The 21,337-nt window shown below is 40.4% G+C and overlaps 1 protein-coding gene across 1 annotated transcript in view; it reads left to right on the forward strand.

Moving 5' to 3' along the window:
* The first annotated feature begins 3,795 nt into the window (after positions 1-3,795).
* Positions 3,796-21,337, forward strand: part of LOC128685770 (serine/arginine-rich splicing factor 7) — a 59,585-nt gene continuing 42,043 nt past the window's right edge. Inside the window, exon 1 of the mRNA XM_070080565.1 lies at positions 3,796-3,845. Within this exon, the coding sequence (XP_069936666.1) occupies positions 3,811-3,845 (35 nt within the window). The 5' untranslated portion in view covers positions 3,796-3,810. The remainder of the gene's footprint in view (positions 3,846-21,337) is intronic.

The raw sequence follows: 21,337 nt of genomic DNA on the forward strand, positions 1-21,337 counted from the left end.
TGCCCCCGCGGCCAGGTCCACGACCAGGTATCCCGGTCAATATGTTACGGCGGTCTCCAGAATGGGTAATATCCTGGAAATAGATGGTATAAAATACCGATACAATGGAAATATAAACACGTGCAGTATAATGTGATCCTTTATTTACAAAGTTTCGCTCACGCAGTAGGTTTTATCAAGTCACAAACAGATCTACAGGCCTATTGCAGTGTTTCTCCTTTCTTATGCTCTTATAAAACATATGAAGGAGGGGTGTTAATGTTGCAGTTTAAACTGTAGTGTAAAGCACCCTTCTGGCAAGACAGTGATGGAGTGAATGATGGTGAAAGTTTTTCTTTTTCGGGCCACCCTGCCTTGGTGGGAATCGGCCAGTGTGATAATAATAAAAATAAAACATATGTGAGTATTTATAGGATGAGAATGGTGGATCAGGTGGAGAAAGCTGCATGTAACTGCATCTTCCGAGATTGGATAAGTATATGAGTAAACCTTCTACAGTGTTGTGATGAATGGTTTGAAAAAACCGACCTGGAGGTTACCTGGAGGTTATTCCGGGGATCAACGCCCCCGCGGCCCGGTCCATGACCAGGCCTCCCGGTGGATCAGGGCCTGATCAATCAGGCTGTTACTGCTGGCCGCACGCAGTCCAACGTACGAGCCACAGCCCGGCTGATCCTGCACTGACTTTAGGTATCTGTCCAGCTCTCTCTTGAAGGCAGCCAGGGGTTTATTGGCAATTCCCCTAATGCTTGATGGGAGGCTGTTGAACAGTCTTGGGCCCCAGACACTTATGGTGTTTTCACTTAGTGTACCATTGGCGCCCCTACTTTTAATTAGGGGCATTTTGCATCGCCTGCCCAGTCTTTTACTTTCGTAGGGAGTGATTTCTGTGTGCAGATTTGGGACCATTCCTTCCAGGATTTTCCAAGTGTAGATTATGATATATCTCTCCCTCCTGCGTTCCAACGAGTACAAGTCAAGTGCTTCCAAGCGTTCCCAGTAGTTAAGGTGCTTGACAGAATTTATACGTGCAGTAAAGGATCTCTGTATACTCTCTAGATCTGCAATTTCCCCTGCTTTGAATGGAGATGTTAATGTACAGCAGTATTCCAGCCTAGAGAGAACAAGTGATTTGAAAAGGATCATCATTGGCTTGTCATCTCTCGTTTTGAACGTTCTCATTATCCATCCTATCATTTTCTTTGCACTTGCGATCGTGGCACTGTTGTGATCCTTGAAAGTGAGATCGTCAGACATTACTACTCCCAGGTCCCTTACATTATTTTTCCGCTCTATTGTATGGCCAGAGTCTCTAGTATACTCTGTTCTAGTTGTTATCTCCTCCAGTTTTCCATAACGGAGTAGTTGGAATTTGTCCTCATTGAACATCATATTGTTTACCGTTGTCCACTGGAAAACTTTGTTTATATCTTCTTGGAGGTTAACCGCGTCCTCAGCAGATGACAGCCTCATGCAGATCCTAGTGTCATCCGCAAAGGATGATACGGTGCTGTGGTGTATATCTCTGTCTATGTCTGATATGAGGATGAGGAATATGATGGGGCGAGTACTGTGCCTTGTGGAACAGAGCTCTTCACTATGGCAGCCTCCGATTTAACTCTGTTGACCACTACTCTTTGTGTTCGATTTGTTAGGAAGTTGAAGATCCATCTCCCCACTTACCCAGTTATTCCTTTAGCACGTATTTTATGGGCTATTACGCCATGATCACATTTGTCAAATGCTTTTGCAAAGTCTGTGTATATTACATCTGCATTCTGATTTTCTTCCGGTGCATCCAAGGCCATATCATAGTGATCCAGTAGTTGTGAGAGGCAGGAGCGACTTGCCCTGAACCCAGGTTGCCCTGGATTGGGCAGATTTTGGGAATCCAGGTGATTTGCAATCCTGCTTCTCAGCACTCTTTCAAAGATTTGTATGGTGTGGGACGTCAGAGATATTGGTCTATAGTTCTTAGCTAATGCTTTGCTGCCACCTTTATGGAGTGGGGCTATATCCGTTGTTTTAAGTGACTGTGGAATTTCACTCATGTCCAAGCTCCTCCTCCATAGTGTACTTAGGGCACGCGAGAGGGGTTTCTTGCAATTCTTAATGAATACAGAGTTCCACGAGTCTGGGCCCGGGGCTGAGTGCAAGGGCATGTTGTCAATGGCTTTTTCGAAATCTATCGGAGTTAGGGTGATGTCGGAAATCTGGCATACATTTATGGAGTTTTGAGGCTCATTCATGAAGAAATCATTTGGGTCGTCGATCCTCAGACTGATTAGTGGTTCACTAAACACAGAGTCATACTGGGATTTCAATATTTCACTCATTTCCTTGTTGTCATCTGTGTAAGTCCCATCCTGTCTGAGTAAGGGCCCGATACTAGATGTAGTATTTGCCTTGTTTTTGGCATATGAAAAGAAATATTTTGAATTTCTTTCAATTTTACTAATAGCTTTAAGCTCCTCCTGCCTCTCCTGGTTCCAGTAAGAGTCATTTAACTTAAGTTCGATAGTTTCCACTTCCCTGGTCAGCGCCTCCTTTCGTGTATCAGATATTCTAGCACTCCTGAGGAGCTCAGTGACTCTTCGTCGTCTTCTGTAGAGGGAGCGTCTTTCTCTCTCCAGTTTAGACACTTAAACAACATATGGGAATCTTTATTCAGGAAACGTGTTCCTCGATTCTTATGTTCTTAATGTGGGATAGCGATGAAGAAGTTTCTTGCCGAGGGGTTCTGCTATGTTACAGAAGCTGTTGTTCTGGTTGAAGTTGTTGGATGTACAGGTAAGTGATGATTTGGAGATAGTGATAGTTCTTTCTCTAACCCAACCCGTCTCACTACAATTATTATCACTACTATACTACTACTACTACTACTACTACTACTACTACTACTACTACTACTACCCACGCGACATTCCTGGAGAGCGAAACGTTGCAACAATAAAATGTCACATTAGTTGCACTTGTGTCCTTTTACTTTACATATTGTCGGTAATTCTACCAACATTTTCACATCTTATATACTCGACTGAAGAAGCCTACTGTGTAGGCGAAACGTTTCGGAATACAAATACGTAACTGTTGCATATGTGTGTAAGTTTATTCAGGTATACACAAATGCAGTTAAATAGATTATCATACATAGCAGCATATGTGTAGAGAACCCAGGATAACCCAAAAAAACCAAAGTGACTTATTTCCATTGGGATCTTTTTAATACTTATCAAATAATGAGATACTACAAGGACCTAAATGGAAATAAGTCACTGACTTTTTTGGGGGTTATCCTAGGTAATCTACATATAGGCTGCCATGTATAATAATTTTTGTAACTGTATTTATGTGTACCATTACCAAAATAAACTAATGTGAACCCGTACCTAAATAAACTTATTACCTAGCATGGACAAGTTGACCTTTATTTTATTTATTTATTTTATTTCGCCATTTTTATATTCTTGTGTCTGTATACGAACTGGAAATAAAATTTATTATTCTTAAAGCTACATACTGTTACAAGAATACTATAATATATATTTATAAGTTTAAAATATACTGAAAGAAATATGAGTAAAAATATAAAATAAATGAGAATTTTCAAACAGTTAAATTTAGAGGTAGAAAGGGGAAAGAAAATAATAATATATATATTTTGTTGGATAAGAACCTTAGTGGTTGTTGTTGGGGTGGTTCTAGGGTGGTATAGGGGTGGTACTAGGGTGGTACTAGGGTGGTGTTGGGTGGTACTGGGTGGTGCTGGGCGGCGCTACTCAGCTTGTGTTGTCTGGAATCTCCACGCTGATGCGTCTTCGCCTACGCTCCTCCACTTTTTACCCGTGAGAAAGCCTTATTGCCGTTTGACGAGAGAGAGGGGTAAGTGTTTGTAGTGTGGTAGGTGTGTGCTAGCTTGGTGGTGAGTGTTAGTGGTGGAGGGAAGATATTTAAGGTGGTGTGGTGGCCACGGCTTTACCGCGCGATGCTGGGGCTGGCGACGCCATTTTGGTTGTAATTTTGTCTTCTCATGGTTACTAGACACCGGAGCATTCCATGTAATATTCCATTGGTTTTGTATAATGAATTAATGTAACGTTTTCTTCAAGATATAAAGCAAAAAAGTAATGGATTTAAAGAATTGTGACGGTTATATTTAAGATTTCATTATAAAATATTGCACCATTATTGATGGATTATTGATGGACTTTTGAATATCACACCAGCTAAGAAACTGGCAGTAGTCGATAAAAATAATCATAATGCATCCAGGGACTTGACCCCAAACCACTATGACGCATTCGAAAAGGTGTTAACGGTTTTTTTTTTTTTTTTTTTTTTTTTAAGGTACTACCCTAAATTTTATGTTGACCTACATTTAAAATAAGCATAACTCGCGTAAATTTTAATATTGATTTTGTCACCTTGATAGTTTGCAAGAAAGGTTTTTTCGGGAAATAGTATTAAGAAACTTAGCTTTTTCTGACTCCCAGCTGGTACTGGACAGCTCTATAATTGTATTTCCCAGCAACCCCAATGGAAATGCATATGTGTTTATATTTCCATTCCGGAAATAAGGCATTTAGTAGGTAATTTACATTGATAGGTGACTCATGGCCGCCTGGTAAGCAATGCTCTCGCTTCATATACTGAGTGTCTGTGATTCGATCTGTGGAAAGTTTGGAATCATTGGGCATGTTTCCTTACACCTTCTGTTGTCCCATCACTTGGCAAGCTGGTAGGTACCTGGTTTACTTGTGTGGGTCGCATCCTGGGGGACAATATTTCAGGGCCCCAGTGGAACTAAGACAGTCCCTCGATGATGCACTCCCTTTCTTGGGATATCCTGGGTGGCTAACCCTCCAGGGTTAAAAATCCAAATAAAATCTTATCTTGTGTATCTGTGGCTAAATAAACCTACTTATTATATTAGGCTCTATATATTAGAATAATCTTATAGGCCTGTTTAGTATTTTGAATTAAACTAGGACCAGTTTTTGAATTGATCCTTTTTCATTTCTGTAACCAGCATTTTATAGGTCGGCAAGAAATGTCCTCATTCACGTATTTTTTTGGGGGGGGGGGGGGGTCGACATTAGCAATAGATTCATTTTTATGGCAGGTAGAATGTATTGAGTAAATTGTGCCAGGGCACACTATGCATGTTACTTGCTGGCCCACCAGTGTAAATATTCCAATAATGCCAGCATTCATTTGGCTAATTGACCTGGAAATTGGTGAAATGACTAATTCACATAAAGTTAAGAACATAAGAAAGGGCATGCACTGCAGCAGGCCTACTGGCTTATGCTAAGCAGGTCTATTCCCCCTCCCCCCTCCACCAGTGTATTTCTCCAAACTCTTTTTAAAGCTGCCCAAGGTTCTTACTTCATTGATGCTACTCAGGAGTTTGTTCCACACATCCAAAACTGTTACCAAACCAGGGCTTTCCTGTATTTTTTCTAAACTTATATTTTCCATCTTGAGCCCAGTGATGCAAGTCCTGTCTTGGTTAGGTATTTTCAGTATCGTGTATATCCCCCCCTTTATTCCTGTCTTCCGTTTGTACCCTTAACTAGTACATATAATCCTCCTAATTGTACACCTTTTGAGAATGCAGTTTTAATATCCTTAGTCTGTCCTGTAGGCAAAAGTTCTGATACACAGGATCAACTTCGTCATCCTTGTGTTTTCCAGTGCATCTGTATATTCTCTAATATGGAGACAAGAACTTTTCAACATCTAAATGAAGCATTAAGATTAGATAAGATTTTGTTCGGATTTTTAACCCAAGATCATTCAAGAAAGGCGGTGCATCATCAAGGGGCTGTCTTTTTTTATTTCTATTGGGTTCCTTAAATCTTGTCCCCCAGTATGCAACCCACACCAGTTTACTAAAACCCAGGTACCTATTTGCTTGCTTGCTAGGTGAACGGGGACAGCAGGTGTAAGAAAACATGCCCAATGTTTCCACCTTTACCAGTGATTGAACCACGGACACTGACGTGAAAGCGTTGCCTTCCAGGCCACAGGACACCATTACCAAGGATATATAAAATTAAGAACAAAAGGCACAGTACTGTGACTGGAACAATACACCATTCACAAAATCAGTGTGACTTTGTAAATGGTTCAAGTCCGACTGAAACGTTGTTGTGAGCTCCTCTCTCCTATACTATTCGGGTTATTTGTGTATACATAAAATTAAAGTATAACCTAAGGATTCCTGTTATTTATGCTTCATGATATGAAGCCAAGAATTCTATTAGCTCTATTGCAAACACTTGTGCATTATTGTCTTGACTGCTACTAGCCAGAAGTCCTAAATTTTTTTCACATTGTTTCATAGTTCTAAATTTAGTTTATAAGCGTCTTATTTTATTTTCAAATTATAGAACCATATTATACGACTCCAAACCATCCAGCGAGTGTATTCCTTACTCCAATATCTCCTTATTAACCCATTAACGGTCACAAACCCAGTTCTGAAACTGTCTACCTGTCGGAAAATATTTGAGAAAAAAAAATTCTTGCCAAAATGTTGGGATTAATTTGTGGAGTGTTTTAAGCCTACCATTTTTTTTTGTTTGCGATCAGCACTTGCCGAGGTAGAGGTGTAAAGTTGGCAGAAAATGAGCTGCGTGTGGCAACAGCGGCAAATGCTGCTCACCCGATAAACTTTTTTTACGCCTATTTGAAGGTTTCTTGTTTTTTCCACTACTATATATTTTCGGGTAACTTACGTGGCCTGTGAGACCAGAGTAAGGTGCAATGTACACGTATATACACTCGTATGCAACACAATAAGCGCACAAACTTTATTATCAATATTGTTTACAAAACTTGTTTACACAATACAAAAAATTGTTTATTACTTTTGTTCTATAATATGTATACAAATGTACAGTCACTGGACACTTTCCTAGAACTGTTGTAGTGTGTGGAATTATTTGAAACATGGGTATATGCACAGTGGTATTGTACACTCCTCATACAAAACAAGTGTCTTTTCATTTTTGTGGTCATTTTGTGGTATGTGCACAGACATAATGCCTCTTCTGAGCAGTTTTCATGAAAGTAGTAGGAGGCAGTTGTATGGGGTAGTGATCACCAGGCCTCAGACGAGAGGGTACCTGGAGTTTACCCGGAGAGAGTTCCGGGGATCAGCGGCCCGGTCTGTGGCCAGGCCTCATAGTGGATCAGGGCCTGATCAACCAGGCTGTTACTGCTGGCTGCATGCAATCCAGTGTATGAATCACAGCCCAGCTGGTTAGGTACTGACTTTAGGTGCCTGTCCAGTGCCTGCTTGAAGACAGCCAGGGGTCTATCGGTTATCCCCCTTATGCATGCTGGGAGGCAGTTGAATAGTCTTGGGCCCCTGACACTTACTGTGTTCTCTTCACATGCTAGTAACACCCCTGCTTTTCATTGGGGGGATGTTGCATCGTTTACCGAGTCTTTTGTTTTCGTAGGGAGTGAATTTTTGTATAAAAGTTTGGTACTAGTAATTGAGGTGTTTATCTCGGTTATGCGTGCCGTGAGGGTTTTCTGTACATTTTCTAGGTCAGCAATTTCACCTGCCTTGAAAGGTGCTGTTAGTGTGCAGCAATATTCCAGCCTAGATAGAACAAGTGACCTGAAGAGTGTCATCATGGGCTTGGCATCCCTAGTTTTGAAGGTTCTCATTATCCATCCTGTCATTTTTCTAGCAGATGTGATTGATGCATTGTTATGGTTCTTGAAGGCGAGATCTTCCGACATGATCACTCGCAGGTCTTTGACGTTAGTTTTTCGCTCTATTGTGTGGTTGGAATTGGTTTTATACTCCGATGAAATTTTAATTTCCTCACTTTTACCATATCGGAGTAATTGAAATTTCTCTTTGTTGAACTTCGTGTTTTCTGCAGCCCATTTAAAGATTTGGTTCATGTCCGCCTGGAGCCTTGCAGTGTGTTCAATGGAAGACTTGCAGATTCGGGTGTCATCTGCAAAGGAAGAGAGAGCACTGTGGCTTATATCCCTGTCCATGTCCGATATGAAGATGAGGAACAAGATCGGAGCGAGTACTGTGCCTTGCGGAACAGAGCTTTTCTTCGTAACCGCCTCAGACTTTACTCTGTTGACTACTACTATTTGTGTTTTATTTGTCAGGAAATTATAGATCCATCTACGTTGGACCCCCGGAACTCTCTCCAGGTAAACTCCAGGTAACTCCAGGTCACACTTGTCGAAGGCTTTTGCAAAGTCTGTGTATGTTACATCCGCATTCTTTGTCTTCTAGCGCATCTAGGACCTTGTCGTAGTGATCCAGTAGTTGGGACAGACAGGAGCGACCTGCTCTAAACCCATGCTGCCCTGGGTTATGTAATTGATGAGTATCTAGATGGGTGGTGAACTTGCTCCTTAGAACCCTTTCAAAGATTTTTATGATATGGGATGTTAGCGCTATCGGTCTGTAGTTTTTTGCTATTGCTTTACTGCCCTCTTTGTGGAGTGGGGCTATGTCTGTTGTATTTAGTAACTGTGGGACGACCCCAGTGTCCATGCTTCCTCTCCATAGGATGTTGAACGCACATGATAGGGGCTTCTTGCAGTTCTTGATGAACACGGAGTTCCACGAGTCTGGGCCTGGGGCAGAGTGCATGGGCATGTCATTTATTGCCTGTTTGAAGTCATTTGGCGTCAGGATATCAGATAGGCGTGTCTACACCAAATTCCGTCTCATAAAAAATTAGATCTTCGACTCTGTCTGGTTAGCGGCTCGCTAAAAACCGAGTCATATTGGGACTTTAGTAGCTCGCTCATTTCCTTGCTGTCATCTGTGTAGGACCCATCCTGTATAAGTAGGGGCCCAATACTGGATGATGTTCTAGACTTTGATTTGGCATGAGAAAAATACTTTGGGTTTCTTGCAATTTCATTTATAGCTTTTAGGTCTTCTCATGTTTCTTGACTCATCTATAAGATTCCTTTAGCTTTAGTTCGATGTTTACTATTTCTCTAATCAGTGTCTCCCTACGTATTGCAGATATATTGGCCCCTTTTAACCGCTGTTGTTGTTCTTTGCTTTTTGCCTGTAAAGGGAGAACCTTTCTCTTTCTAGTTTACATCATCTCCTCCTTTTTCTTAAAGGAATATGCCTTGAGCATACCTCAAGTGCCACAGAGTTAATTTGTTCTAGACATAGGGTAGGATCTGTGTTACTTAATCTGTATTCTCAGTTTGTTATTTAGGACTTGGTTTACTTGGTCCCACCTTGTGTTTTTGTTACTAAAGTTGAATTTGGTGAAGGCTCCTTCTTGACTGATCATATTTTCTTGGTCTGGGGGGGGCTCTGCATACATCTGGACCTCTTTTATGTTGTGATCTGAGTATGTATATTGTTTTAGATGTGATGACATTTCATATCAGATCATCATTGTTAGTGAAAATGAGGTCCAGCGCATTCTCCAGTCTTGTAGGCTCTATTATTTGCTGGTTTAAGGTGAATTTGGTGCAGAGATTTAAAGCTTGTGTGTGTGTGTGTGTGCGTGTGCGTGCCCGCGTGTGCGTGCCCGCGTGTGCGTGTGCGTGCCCGCGTGTGCGTGTGCGTGCCCGCGTGTGCGTGTGCGTGCCCGCGTGTGCGTGCCCGCGTGTGCGTGCCCGCGTGCGTGTGCGTGCCCGTGCGCGTGTGTGCGTGTGCGCGCGTGTGCGTGTGCGTGCCCGCGCGCGTGCGCGTGTGTGCGTGTGCGCGCGTGCGTGTGCGTGCCCGCGCGCGTGCGCGTGTGTGCGTGTGCGTGCGTGCGCGTGTGTGCGTGCCCGCGCGCGTGCGCGCGTGTGCGTGTGCGTGCCCGCGCGCGCGTGTGTGTGTGCGCGCCCGCGCGCGTTTTTATCTGAGCTGCCTCCTGGTGTTATCTCTGCTACAACATTATTTCCTATATTCCTCCATTTTAGGTGCCTTAGGTTGAATCCCCCAAGAGCAAGATGTTGGGGGCAGGAGCTCCTGGAGTCTAGCTGGAAGATTTTCCAGACAGTGGTAAAGTTTCAAAAGCTGTTCCTGGAATTGTTGGGACATTGCATTCGGAGGCTTGTATACAACCACAATGACCAAGTTTTGGTTCTCGATCTTTACTGCTAAAACTTCAACTACATCATTTGAGGCATTTAGTAGTTCTGAGCATACAAGTGACTGTCACTTCCATGTGTTAATTTTGTGGGCGATGGTCTATTGCAGGCGTTGTTCCTTGGTACTTGAATATTATTTGTCTGACGACTGACAAACAAAATTCACCATATTTGTGTTTGTTGTTGGTCTTCAACTTGTATAATCATTCAGCATGGAAATATCAAGATGGAAAAAGTTTTATGTACTGCTTATAACTCTTGCGAACACAATCGGCAAACCTAATTTGCATGTCACATTTGCCCACTAAACTCATATTGAGGTTGTAGTCCATCACAGCTGCAGGTTTTAGAATGGGTTCATTGGTCTCTATTCTGCCTGCCAGTGTCTATTATTTTGTCTGAACTGATGTCAGCAGTGTGACATCACATTTGCCATGCCACCAAAAAATAAGTCACCATGGGCCCCAAGAAAGCTTCTAGTGCCAACCCTACAGCAAAAAGGGTGAGAATTACTATGGATATGAAGAAAAAGATCATTGCTAAGTATGAAAGTGGAGTGCATGTCTCCGAGCTGGCCAGGCTGTACACAAAACCCCAATCAACCATCGCTACTATTGTGGCCAAGAAAACGGCAATCAAGGAAGCTGTTCTTGCCAAAGGTGCAACTATGTTTTCCAAACTGAGATTGCAAGTGATAGAAGATGTTGAGAGACTGTTATTGGTATGGATAAACGAAAAACAGATAGCAGGAGATAGCATCTCTCGAGCGATCATATGTGAAAAGGCTAGGAAGTTGCATGACGATTTAATTAGAAAAATGCCAGCAACTAGTGGTGATGTGAGTGAATTTAAGGCCAGCAAAGGTTGGTTTGAGAGATTTAAGAATCGTAGTGGCATACATAGTGTGATAAGGCATGGTGAGGCTGCCAGTTTGGACCAAAAAGCAGCTGAAAAATATGTGCAGGAATTCAAGGAGTACATAGACAGTGAAGGACTGAAACCTGAACAAGTGTTTAATGGTGACACTGACAATGTTGTGAAACACTTTAGGAATGTCATAAAGGAACGGGAGGTACAGGCCTCTATGGGCAGATATGTTGTGCGACAGAGGTCCAGTGACTCTCAAGCTGGTCCTAGTGGCATTAAAAGAAGGGAAGTAACCCTGAAAAAGGACTTGCCACCTCAAGTCCTAATGGAAGGGGATTCCCCTTCTAAACACTAAGACCATCAACACACTCCCCTCTTCCCATCCCATCAATCATCACCAGATCTTCAATAAAGGTAAGTGTCATGTAACTGTGCATGTCTTCAGTTTGTGTGTATTAAAATTAATATTTCATGTGTTAAAATTTTTTTTTTCAATACTTTTGGGTGTCTTGCACGGATTAATTTGATTTCCATTATTTCTTATGGGGAAAATTAACTTGACTAACGATTATTTTGACTAACGATGAGCTCTCAGGAACAGATTAATAGCGTTAGTTGAGGGTCCACTGTACAGTGGACCCCGAGTTTTGTGATTAATCCATTCCAGAGAGCCTGCCGAAAGTTGAAATTCACGAAACTCGAAACCATTTTCCCCATAAGAAATAATGGAAATAAAATTAATCTGTTCGACACCCAAAAATATTAAAATAAAATATTTTTTTCAAATAAAGATTTACATACTGAAAACAATTAGAAATCAAGTACATGCATATAAAAAATAACAACATTGCACTTACCTTTACTGAAGACTCCTGGGTGGATGGAAGACAGGAGGGGATAGGAGGAAGGTGTACTCTAGTGTTTGGAAGAAGAATCTCCTTCCATTAGGACTTTGGGTAGCAAGTCCTTTTCTGGGGTTATTTCCCTTCTTTTAATGCCACTGGGAATAACTTGAGTCACTGGACCCCTGTCGCACAAAACATCTGTCCAGAGAGGTCTGTTTCTGGCATTTCTTTGATTTGCCTGAAGTGGGACAAGGTTTTGTCATTGAACATGTTGTAGATATGGCTTGTTTCAGCTTGGTCAGGGTGACACTTTTCAACAAAACTTTGCAACTCATTCCACTTTGAACACACGTCCTTAATCACCGAAGAAGGCACCTCCTTCACTCTTTTCCTCCTCTGAAGCAAGTTCCTCAGCTGTGGTCTGATTCTGTTCCAGTTGAAGCTCCTGCAGTTCGTCAGTGGTTAGCTCTTGCCTGTGGTCCTCCTCCAACTCTTCCACATCCCCGTCCCTCACCTCCAACCCCATGGACTTGCCCAATGCCACAACACCTTCCACAACAGGCAGAGGATCGGCAGGGTCAGGGTCTGCTTCAAATCCTTCAGATTCCCTCTGGATTGTGTTCTTCATTTTCTTTTACCATGGCTTTGTGTGTCGGTGGGGGGGGGAAATTCGGACGGTCGCGAACCCGACCAATCCAAAACCGAAAAATTTTGCGAAAGTCAATTCGCAAAAGTCGATGCCCCCGGAAACTCGGGGTCCTGTACATTTTGGGTTTTGCTCTCCCTGGCATTCTTTCCATTTCAAATTTTTGTATATCCTTTTTTTTTAGGCAGGGAATTACTTTTTAGGTTTTGGTTGGGGCCCGATGGAAATAATCCTTATAATTTCTTTGGTTATCTGGTATGTCACTTGTATTTTTGTCGTCCCAAAATGTCAGTGGTCCCTTGACATGGTGCCCCCCCGATTTTCTGAGTTCAGCCATCGCTCGTCGTTTCGGGTCGGTCAAAATCGGTCACGAAAATTTGGAGGCATGGGGTGCGGTGTGTGAAAAAAAAAAAAAAAAAAAAAAAATTATAAAATTGAGTTAATCATAAAAAAAAAGTTTAACTCGTGGAAACAGAATTATAAGAATCAGTGTTGTAGGGCGTCCCCACGGAATTACTCTTTTTATATCATGTAGGGTCACACCCCCCTTTTAACATGATTACCCCCAAAATTTTTTGGTTTTTTCTTTTTTCCCCTTTATTATTCTTTCTAATATGATTGATGATTTGGCATCATAAGGGGGGTGGAGCTAATCATGTCGGTCAGTCAGGAACTATCGGGAATTTAGCTGATGTCAGTGGTTCCCTGCTCTTGGGGGCAGGAGAATATATTTCATATAATGCTAATATCAACTCACAGCTTTTTTGTACAATTGATCTAATATGACATAAACAATATAAATAGCATAGAAACATGATGTATACTCGAGAATGAATAAAATAGCCCATATGGTGAGTGTTCACGACCAATCCCACACACAAAACAATTACTGCTGCTTCCTGTAATGATTTCGGATGGTGGTAGAAAACATTTTTTGGGGGCTCTGCACTAGATCACTGTTCCATAAGAAAAGCTAAAAAAGGGGGCCCGGGGGTTTTTTTCCTTTAGGGGGTTTGGGCGGCATTCTAGGCTAATATCTAGGAAGTAAGTTATTGACTTTTTACATAAACCTAGCCTTTATTTTTGGGAAGTAATTTAAATTGGGGTTTTTTGGGGGGCTTGAATGGTTTAATTATCAGTTAATTTCAGTGAGAAAATTTTTTTGATACAAGAGCAATTATTACAAGCAGTCACAGGCGAATTAAACTTGTAAATAAAAGGTACCCCCTTAAATTTTTTGGTAGTTTTACAAAACATATTGGAGGCTCTGATTTGTGACATTGGTGTTTTTACTTTTTTGAAAAAATACTCTAAAGTTAATTTATTTTTCCCCCCCCCAACAGGGTGCCCTATTACATGTACTAAGATGCAGCATCCTGGATTAAAGGTGTATGTTGGAGACTTGGTAGGGCATCAAAACAAAGCTGGGAAGTTTTCCCTCATACTATGGTCCTTTGGGGGAATGTAGGGGGGCTGCAATCCCCCGGTTCTTTGTTGTTTGAAGATTTTGTGATGCTGAGGATGCTGTCGGGGGCTGGATGGCAGGTAAGCGGCAGATAAATCAATTTTTAAAATCCTTTTAACCCCTTTTTCAGGGTTGGTGCCATCCCTAGTAGGGCGAGGGTTGGTGCGTCTAGTGAATAAATTCTAAACGCCTTCAAATCTAGTGAGGAAAGCTGGTGGTCTACATAGAAAGAATGGGTCAGTGTCCAGTATAAAAAAAAAAACCTCAGCCCCAGTGCATCATGAGAAAAAAAAAATCGCTGTTTTTTTGGTTTAAACAGCGACTTTTCAGTGTATTTTCGTATGCTTTTAGGTTGTTTCTAGTTTTCCTGGTCTCATTTTTTAGAATGGAAGACATATTATGGGAAAATTTAGATGATTTTTATTGGGTTTTACAATGAAAATCCTTGAAATTGAGCTCAAGTACGAAATGTTAAAATTTTGCCAAGTTTAAAAGTAAACAAAACTGCCATGGGCCCAAAACACGTCAACTGGTGGTAAAATTTCTTTCACAAATGGTGTTTTTATACCACTCCTTGCGTATCTGCAAAAGTAAATCTATTTTTTTGAATAAAAAATTTAAATGGAAAGCAAAAGAAATGTGGGGGGCCTGGGGACTGACTAATGACTGAGAAATGTCTTTTAGTGCCAGAATGTCTCTTGTTTATTCTGGACCTATTTGGAAGTTGGCATCTTTTTAAAATTTGTGTGAAAAGAAAAAAATTTCGAATAACCCACTGTTTTTAGGCCCCTCTCTGAAACTGTCTTCTATTCTAAATATTCAAAAAAAAAAAATTTTTTTTCTTAGAAAAAGTTAAGTTTTTTTCTTGTTTTTGTCAAAAAAAATTTTTCCTTGTACACCGAGATATAGAGCCTAAATTTGAAAATGGCCGGTTTTGGGACACGGGGACTGCCGCTCACCAGAAACTTTAGTTTCTTGTATTTGAAGGTTTTTTTTTTTCACTATTTTTTTTCACCTCTTATGGGCCCATGAGACCAAAGTAAGGTGCAAGTATATATATACACTCTTGTATACCAATAAGCCACAAACATAATTATCAATATATTGTTTCAAAACTTTTTAAAAAACAAACAAACAAACAAAAATTTTTTCTTTTCTTTTTTTTTTCTTCTTCTTCTTCTTTTCTTCTTCTTCTTCTTTTCTTTTCTTCTTTTTTCTTCTTCTTCTTCTTCTTCTTTTCTTCTTCTTTTCTTCCCCCTTTTTTATTTTCTTTTCTTTTTTCTTCTTCTTTTCTTTTCTTCTTTTTTATTTTTTTTTTTTTCTTCTTTTTTTTTTTTTTTTCTTTTTTTTTTTTTTTTTTCTTTTTTCTTCTTTTTTTTTTCTTTTTTTTTTTTTTTATTCTTCTTCTTCTTTTCTTCTTTTTTTTTTTTTCTTCTTTTTTTTTTTTTTTTTTTTTCTTTTTTTTTTTTTTTTTTTAATTTTTTCCTTTTCTTCTTTAATTTTTTTTCTTTTTTTTTTTTTTCTTTTTTTCCCCTTTTTTTTTTTTTCCTTTTCTTTTTTTTTTCTTTTTTCTTCTTTTTTTTTTCTTCTTCTTCTTCTTCTTTTTTTCTTTTTTTCTTCTTTTTTTTCTTCTTTTTTTTTTCTTCTTTTTTTTTTCTTTTTTTTTTTTTTTTTTTTTTTTTTTTTTTTTTTTTTTTTTTTTTTCTTTTTTCTTTTTTTTTTTTTTTTGTTCTTTTTTTTAATATTTTTTTTTTTTTCTTCTTCTTCTTCTTTTCTTCTTTTTTCTTTTTTCTTTTTCTTTTTTTTTTTTTTTTTTTTTTTTTATTTCCTTTTTTTTCTTTTTTTTTTTCTTCTCCTCCTTTTCTCCTTCTCCCCTCCCTTTTTTCCCCCTCCTCCTTCTCCTCCCTTCTCCTCCTCCTCCTTTTCCCCTTTTTCTTTTCCCCCCCGTGTTTTGGAAAGTTTTAGAGAAATCGCGCTTCAAAGTGACATATTATTTATTAGTCACTACCCCACCCCTGTCAAAACAATGGGGGCGGGTGCTCTTCCCCTCCTCCATTCTATCTAATTATCTTTCTCCCCCTTCTATATCTTTCCCTCTGTCTCTTTCTGCTCCCCATCTCTGTCTCCAAGGGACATAAATACAAGTATACATAGTTAAATTACCTAGATAACCCAAAAAAATCCAGACAAAATGCTTCTCTGCTTGAAGTGTGGTCGATGAAAAGTCTTGTGGCTCTCTCTGAGACAGAGCTAGATGGACAGACAGGGGGGCTTGCAGACAGACAAATAACAGACAGAAATGTTTTTGTAAGCAAAAACAAAGGCGATGGTCGAATATTACCCTCCTTTCCTCTCAAAGTCAGCTCTTATCAGATTTATTCCCCCCTTTTCTTGTCACTGTCATGGGGGGACCCTTAGGAACAATTTTTCATCTTCTTTTCCCCTCCCCCCCTCCCCCTTCTCCTCCCCTCCTCCTCCTCCTCCTCCCCCCCTCCCCTCTTCCTTCCCTTCCCCCTCCTCCCCCTCCCTTCCCCCCCTCCTCCCCCCCCCTCCTCCTCCATTCTTTTGGTCTCAAACTCCTCCAAATCATGAAATTGATCTTCACCCTTCCCTCTTTTTAGAGCATCACTTGGAAGAAAAAAGTCCCAGATTTGCTGGGAATCACATATTTTTTACCACTAGACATGCTGAAAATGCAACTGAAATGGGATTCCCACAATACCACTGGCCCCCCATTTTTTTTGGTCACATGACCATGGGACCCATTCTCTCCCTTGGGCCTCCTTTTTCCTGCGATTTGGCTGCTAGAATTTATCTATTCGTCAAACTTGGCTCGTAAGACTTTTATACTGAAAAAGTCAAAGGGTTTTGGATGATTGGGAAAACCCGTAAATGGGTGGTTTCTTGTACTCATTGATATAAAAATGGGTTCTATAAATTTTGATTTTTTTGGTGGTACTTTGGGTTGAAAATGGGGCTAAAAGTGGGGAAATGCTGATGCGTAAACCCAAGACTGCTAACCGCGGGGGCAAAATTTCCCGATTTTCCCATAAAATTTATATTTTTGGTTCATTTGATGGGGAAAAGATTCTTTATCATTTCATAAGAAATTTTTTAAAAAAATTTCCCAAAGAACAAATTTAGAAGGGCCTGCCAATGAAAGGTTAAAATTTATGAATCTATCTTATTTTTTTTTTATACTTTACCAATAGTTAAGCTTTCCCCTTTAAATAAACTATGTTTGCTTAATCCTTTGGCGCCGTGCCACGTACTGTGATTTTGGGGTCTTTTTTGCTGAATTTTCCCCCATCTCTGCTCACTCAGATAAGTTGGAACATAAATTTTGGGGCCTGAAGGGAGAATGAGGTTTATCCGTAAGTTACCATGTAAAAAAATTCCTGCACCCGATATACAAAAAAAAACTTTTGGTTTTAACGTGATTTTCGTTGTTTTTTTGATGGTTTTTTCACACAGATTCACACAAAAAGGAAGCATAATATTTTCATCCATTGGACCATTTCAAATCACACTAACAAACGGAGGAGGAGGAATGTGGACCCCGGTTAAGCGCTTTGGGAATAATAATAATCGAAAAAAGTAATTTTGGGCCAAAATATTGGCTTGGTGAATGTCATGAACTCGTATAACATTTGTGTCGGGGCCTGAGCTCCCCAGTGTCCAACTTTTACCAGCCATTGAGGAATCCCACTGTTCGATACATTTTGTATTCCATTTTTTTTAATGGTTGTAATCTAAATAACCCCATTCCCCAAAAGGGCTAGTCCCGCCAGCCTTTTGGAAAAGGGCTGAGAGGGAGAATTCCCTTTTTTCAGTGATTCTGATTAAGATACTAAACGCGGGAGTCTCTGGAATAGGCCAGGAAGTGATTTTAGCATTAACTGTAGCAAGTAAGTTAAGCAATTAATCGAAAAAAAGGGGGAAAACAACCAAACTCCTCCGTTGTTGGAGTTATGAAAGAGACTGATGAACCACCTTCTACTGCCCCATGTTTAACCACCTTATGTCGCATCTCAGTGGCCTATCCCCCAACAACACAACCGGGCATACTTAAGGCGTTTTTATTCATTCTAGGTATTCATTTTTTTTAAAACCCTTTCGGGGTCCCAGGCCCTCTCCCAGACTTGTTCTCAGGGTTACCCAATTTAAAAAAAAAAAATTTTTTTTCTTATGAAAAGATACTTTTTCCCCGTCATAATGACCAAAAATAAAAATTTTGTAAAAACTTACGGAATTATGCTCTCAAAATTGGGGTCTGGGATGTTTAAAATTTGGGATTTTGCCCCTTTGAGCCCTTTTTGGCCAATTCCAGTGTAATGCGCAAAATCTAACTAGATATAGAACTCCTTTTTTTTCTTTTGAATGAGTACAGAAACCCCCCATTTCCCAATTTTGACTACAATCAGTGGTAAAATTTTGGTTTTGAAAATTTCACACTAATTTAAAAGATACCAATTTCCCAAAAAGGGTCCAGAATAAACAAAAAAGACATTCTGGCATAAAATAACATTTCCCCTATTCATTATCTTCCCCATGCCCCCCTTTTCTTTGCTTTCCACTTTGAATTTTTTTTTACAAAAAAAGATTTTCTTTTGCAGACTTTGTTGGGGGAAAAAGGTATAAATATCAGTGCATTTTTTGAAAGAATATTAGACTCCCGTTGATGTGTAATCTTTTCATTTTTTTTCTTTTTTGAAATTTGGTAAAATCAAACATTTCTGAATCTTCCATTTTAAAAAGAGACCAGGAAAACTAGAATCAAAATAAATACCATACAAAAAACATCAAAGTCGCTGTTTTAATCCAAAACAGTCAGTATTTTTTTCTCATTACACACTTGGGTGCAGGTTTTTTTTTTTACCGCAAACGCCACATGCCCCTTCTTTCTTTTTGAGGGCCCACCCGCTTTTCTCGCTAGATTTTAGGGCTAGAATTTGGCTTTTTAGACATCGCAAAACCCCGGGTTTTGGCCCTCTAAAAACCCCCCAAAACCCCGAAAGGGTTAATATTTTTTTTGTAATATTAGATAATGTGCCAGATAAAAAAGCCCCTAAGGGGCTGTTTGTGTCATATTGAAAAACTACCTTTTCCTGTCTCCCAACACAATTCTTAAAATATAAGAAACAGACCTCTTTGGAAAACTTTTTTTTGGGGGTTGGTCCCTGACTCCTTTCCCCAGTGGGATTAAAAAAAAAGGGAAGTAACCCAGGGGAAAGGGCTTGGTACCAAATCTTAATGGAATGGGGTTCCCCTTTTAAACGTTTAAGCTACTCCATCCTCCTCCCCTCCTCCCCCCTTCCATACATCACCACGCTTCAATAAAAAGGGAAGTGGATGTTATTTTTATTCTTCATGATCATTTTTTCTGTAGGTAAATTTATTTCATTGAAAACATTTTTTTTTGGTGTCTGAAACTGATTTTGTTTATTTTTTTTATGGAAAATTTGGAAAAAATCAGATTTGGGATGTCACTTTTACGGTTAATTTGGTCGGGGTCCACTGTTATTAAAGGAATGGGGTGGGACAAAGAGGTAGTGGTAGAGGTAATAGTGGTGTGAGTAATCAAATACTAAGAGTAGGGAGCGCTATTCTTTCCCTTTTTTAAAGTTTTCCTACTTTAAACCCTCTTTTGTTCTGAGGCTGTTTATTACTTCCCGGGATTTAGAATCATCTTCACTTTCTTTGACTTTTGCTGAACAAGTTTTTCCCCTTCCTTCCTCCCATTTTAAAAACAACCCCCGGGGAACTTTCCTGTCTCCACTTCAAAGCTCTTTCTTTCTACTAAATCTCAGGTTTAAATCCTTCTTTATTCTCCATCAGCATCAACGTGGCTCTGCTTCTCTTCCAAAAATCTCTGATCCCCACCATTCTTTTTAACTTTTTTTTGTTAAAAATTTTCTGTAACCTTCAAAAAAACTTCAACATCCCATCCCCACCCCTCGGTCCAAATTCTCCTTTCGGGCTTTTTATTTAATCTGTCTTCTAAAAACCCCTCTAAACAGAGCTTAAAACTTCTTGGTTTTGGCCCCTTTTCCTTTGCCATTTACCTCCCCCCTCATGCTGGTATTGACCGGTTGGGCTCTTTTGATTGAAATCAAGAGAACTTTCAATGAGGAACTAAGGATTTTTCCGCCCCGCTGTCCTCCTGATTTTTGGTTCTTTTTAAATTTTTTTCATGTCGTTGCCCCCTCTCCCCCTTTTTTTATGGCCTCCCAAAACTTTTTAAAACCTGATTTTCCCTCCTTCCCACATTTTCCTCCCATATGGCCCAGTGGCAAACGTGATGGCCCGGGATTTTTAAGATTGACCCCCCGGGTTAAAACCCCCCCCGTGGTAGGTTTAGGGTCCCCGGAGGTTCTGTCTCTTTTCCCTCTTGCTTCTTGGCGGGAAAAAACCCCTCACCCCTTTTTTGGGTTATTTTTTCTCCCCCCCCACCTTAATCACTCTCAAGACTTTATTTGAATGGGTTCGCCCCTCCCACCTGATGTCCTTAACTCTTTGACTTTTGGGAATAAAAAATTGGACCCCTGGTATTTGAGGGCAGGGTTTCATAAATCCATTGGGATTTTTTTATTTTTTTTTTTTTTTTTTTATCACACCCCCTTTTTCCCCCACCAAGGCAGGGTCCCCAAAAAAAAATTTTCCACCATCTTACTCCATCACTGTCTTGCCAGAAGGGTGCTTTACACTACATTTTTTAAAACCCCAAAGCAAAAACCCCCCCTTTCCCGGGTGCAGGCACTGTATTTCCCCATCTCCCAGGACTCAAGCCCGGGCCTCCCGGTTTCCTGAACCCCTTCATAAATGTTACTTTGCTCACCCCTCAGCACCCCAAATTTTAAAAACCTTTTTCCCCCCCTTTTCCCTTTATCAAACACGTTTCAGGGTTCCCTCGGGAAAGCCCAAGCCCCTACACAAAAACCTCCTTTCCCCCCTCCCCCCCAACCCTTTCCGGGGGGCCGACCCCTACCCCGCCTTCCATTCCAAAACTGATACACTTTTAAGTCATTTTTGTTTCGCCCATTCTCTCTACATGTCCGAACCCCCCTCAAAAACCCTTTCCCCTCACCCCTCTGGACAACTTTTTTGGTAACCCCGCACCTCCCTTTTAAACTCACCAATTCTCTGATTATATTACACCACACATTGCCCCCAGACATGATTTCTCCACTCCCCTCCACCCTTTTCTCCCCTCGGCAATTCACCCCAACGTTTCACACCCATACAAGGCGGGGGTAAAACTATCTCTCATACTTTCCCCTTTTGGGCCCCCCAAAGGACAAAGTTCTTTTCCCCAAAGACCCCAAGGACCACTCACTTTTTTTCCTCATCAATTTATGATTCACCTCATCTTTCATAGACCCACCCGGGGAAAAAACCCCTCCCAAAATC

Source organism: Cherax quadricarinatus, unplaced genomic scaffold (genome assembly GCF_038502225.1).
Source record: "Cherax quadricarinatus isolate ZL_2023a unplaced genomic scaffold, ASM3850222v1 Contig607, whole genome shotgun sequence".
NCBI classification, from domain to species: Eukaryota; Metazoa; Arthropoda; class Malacostraca; order Decapoda; family Parastacidae; genus Cherax; species Cherax quadricarinatus.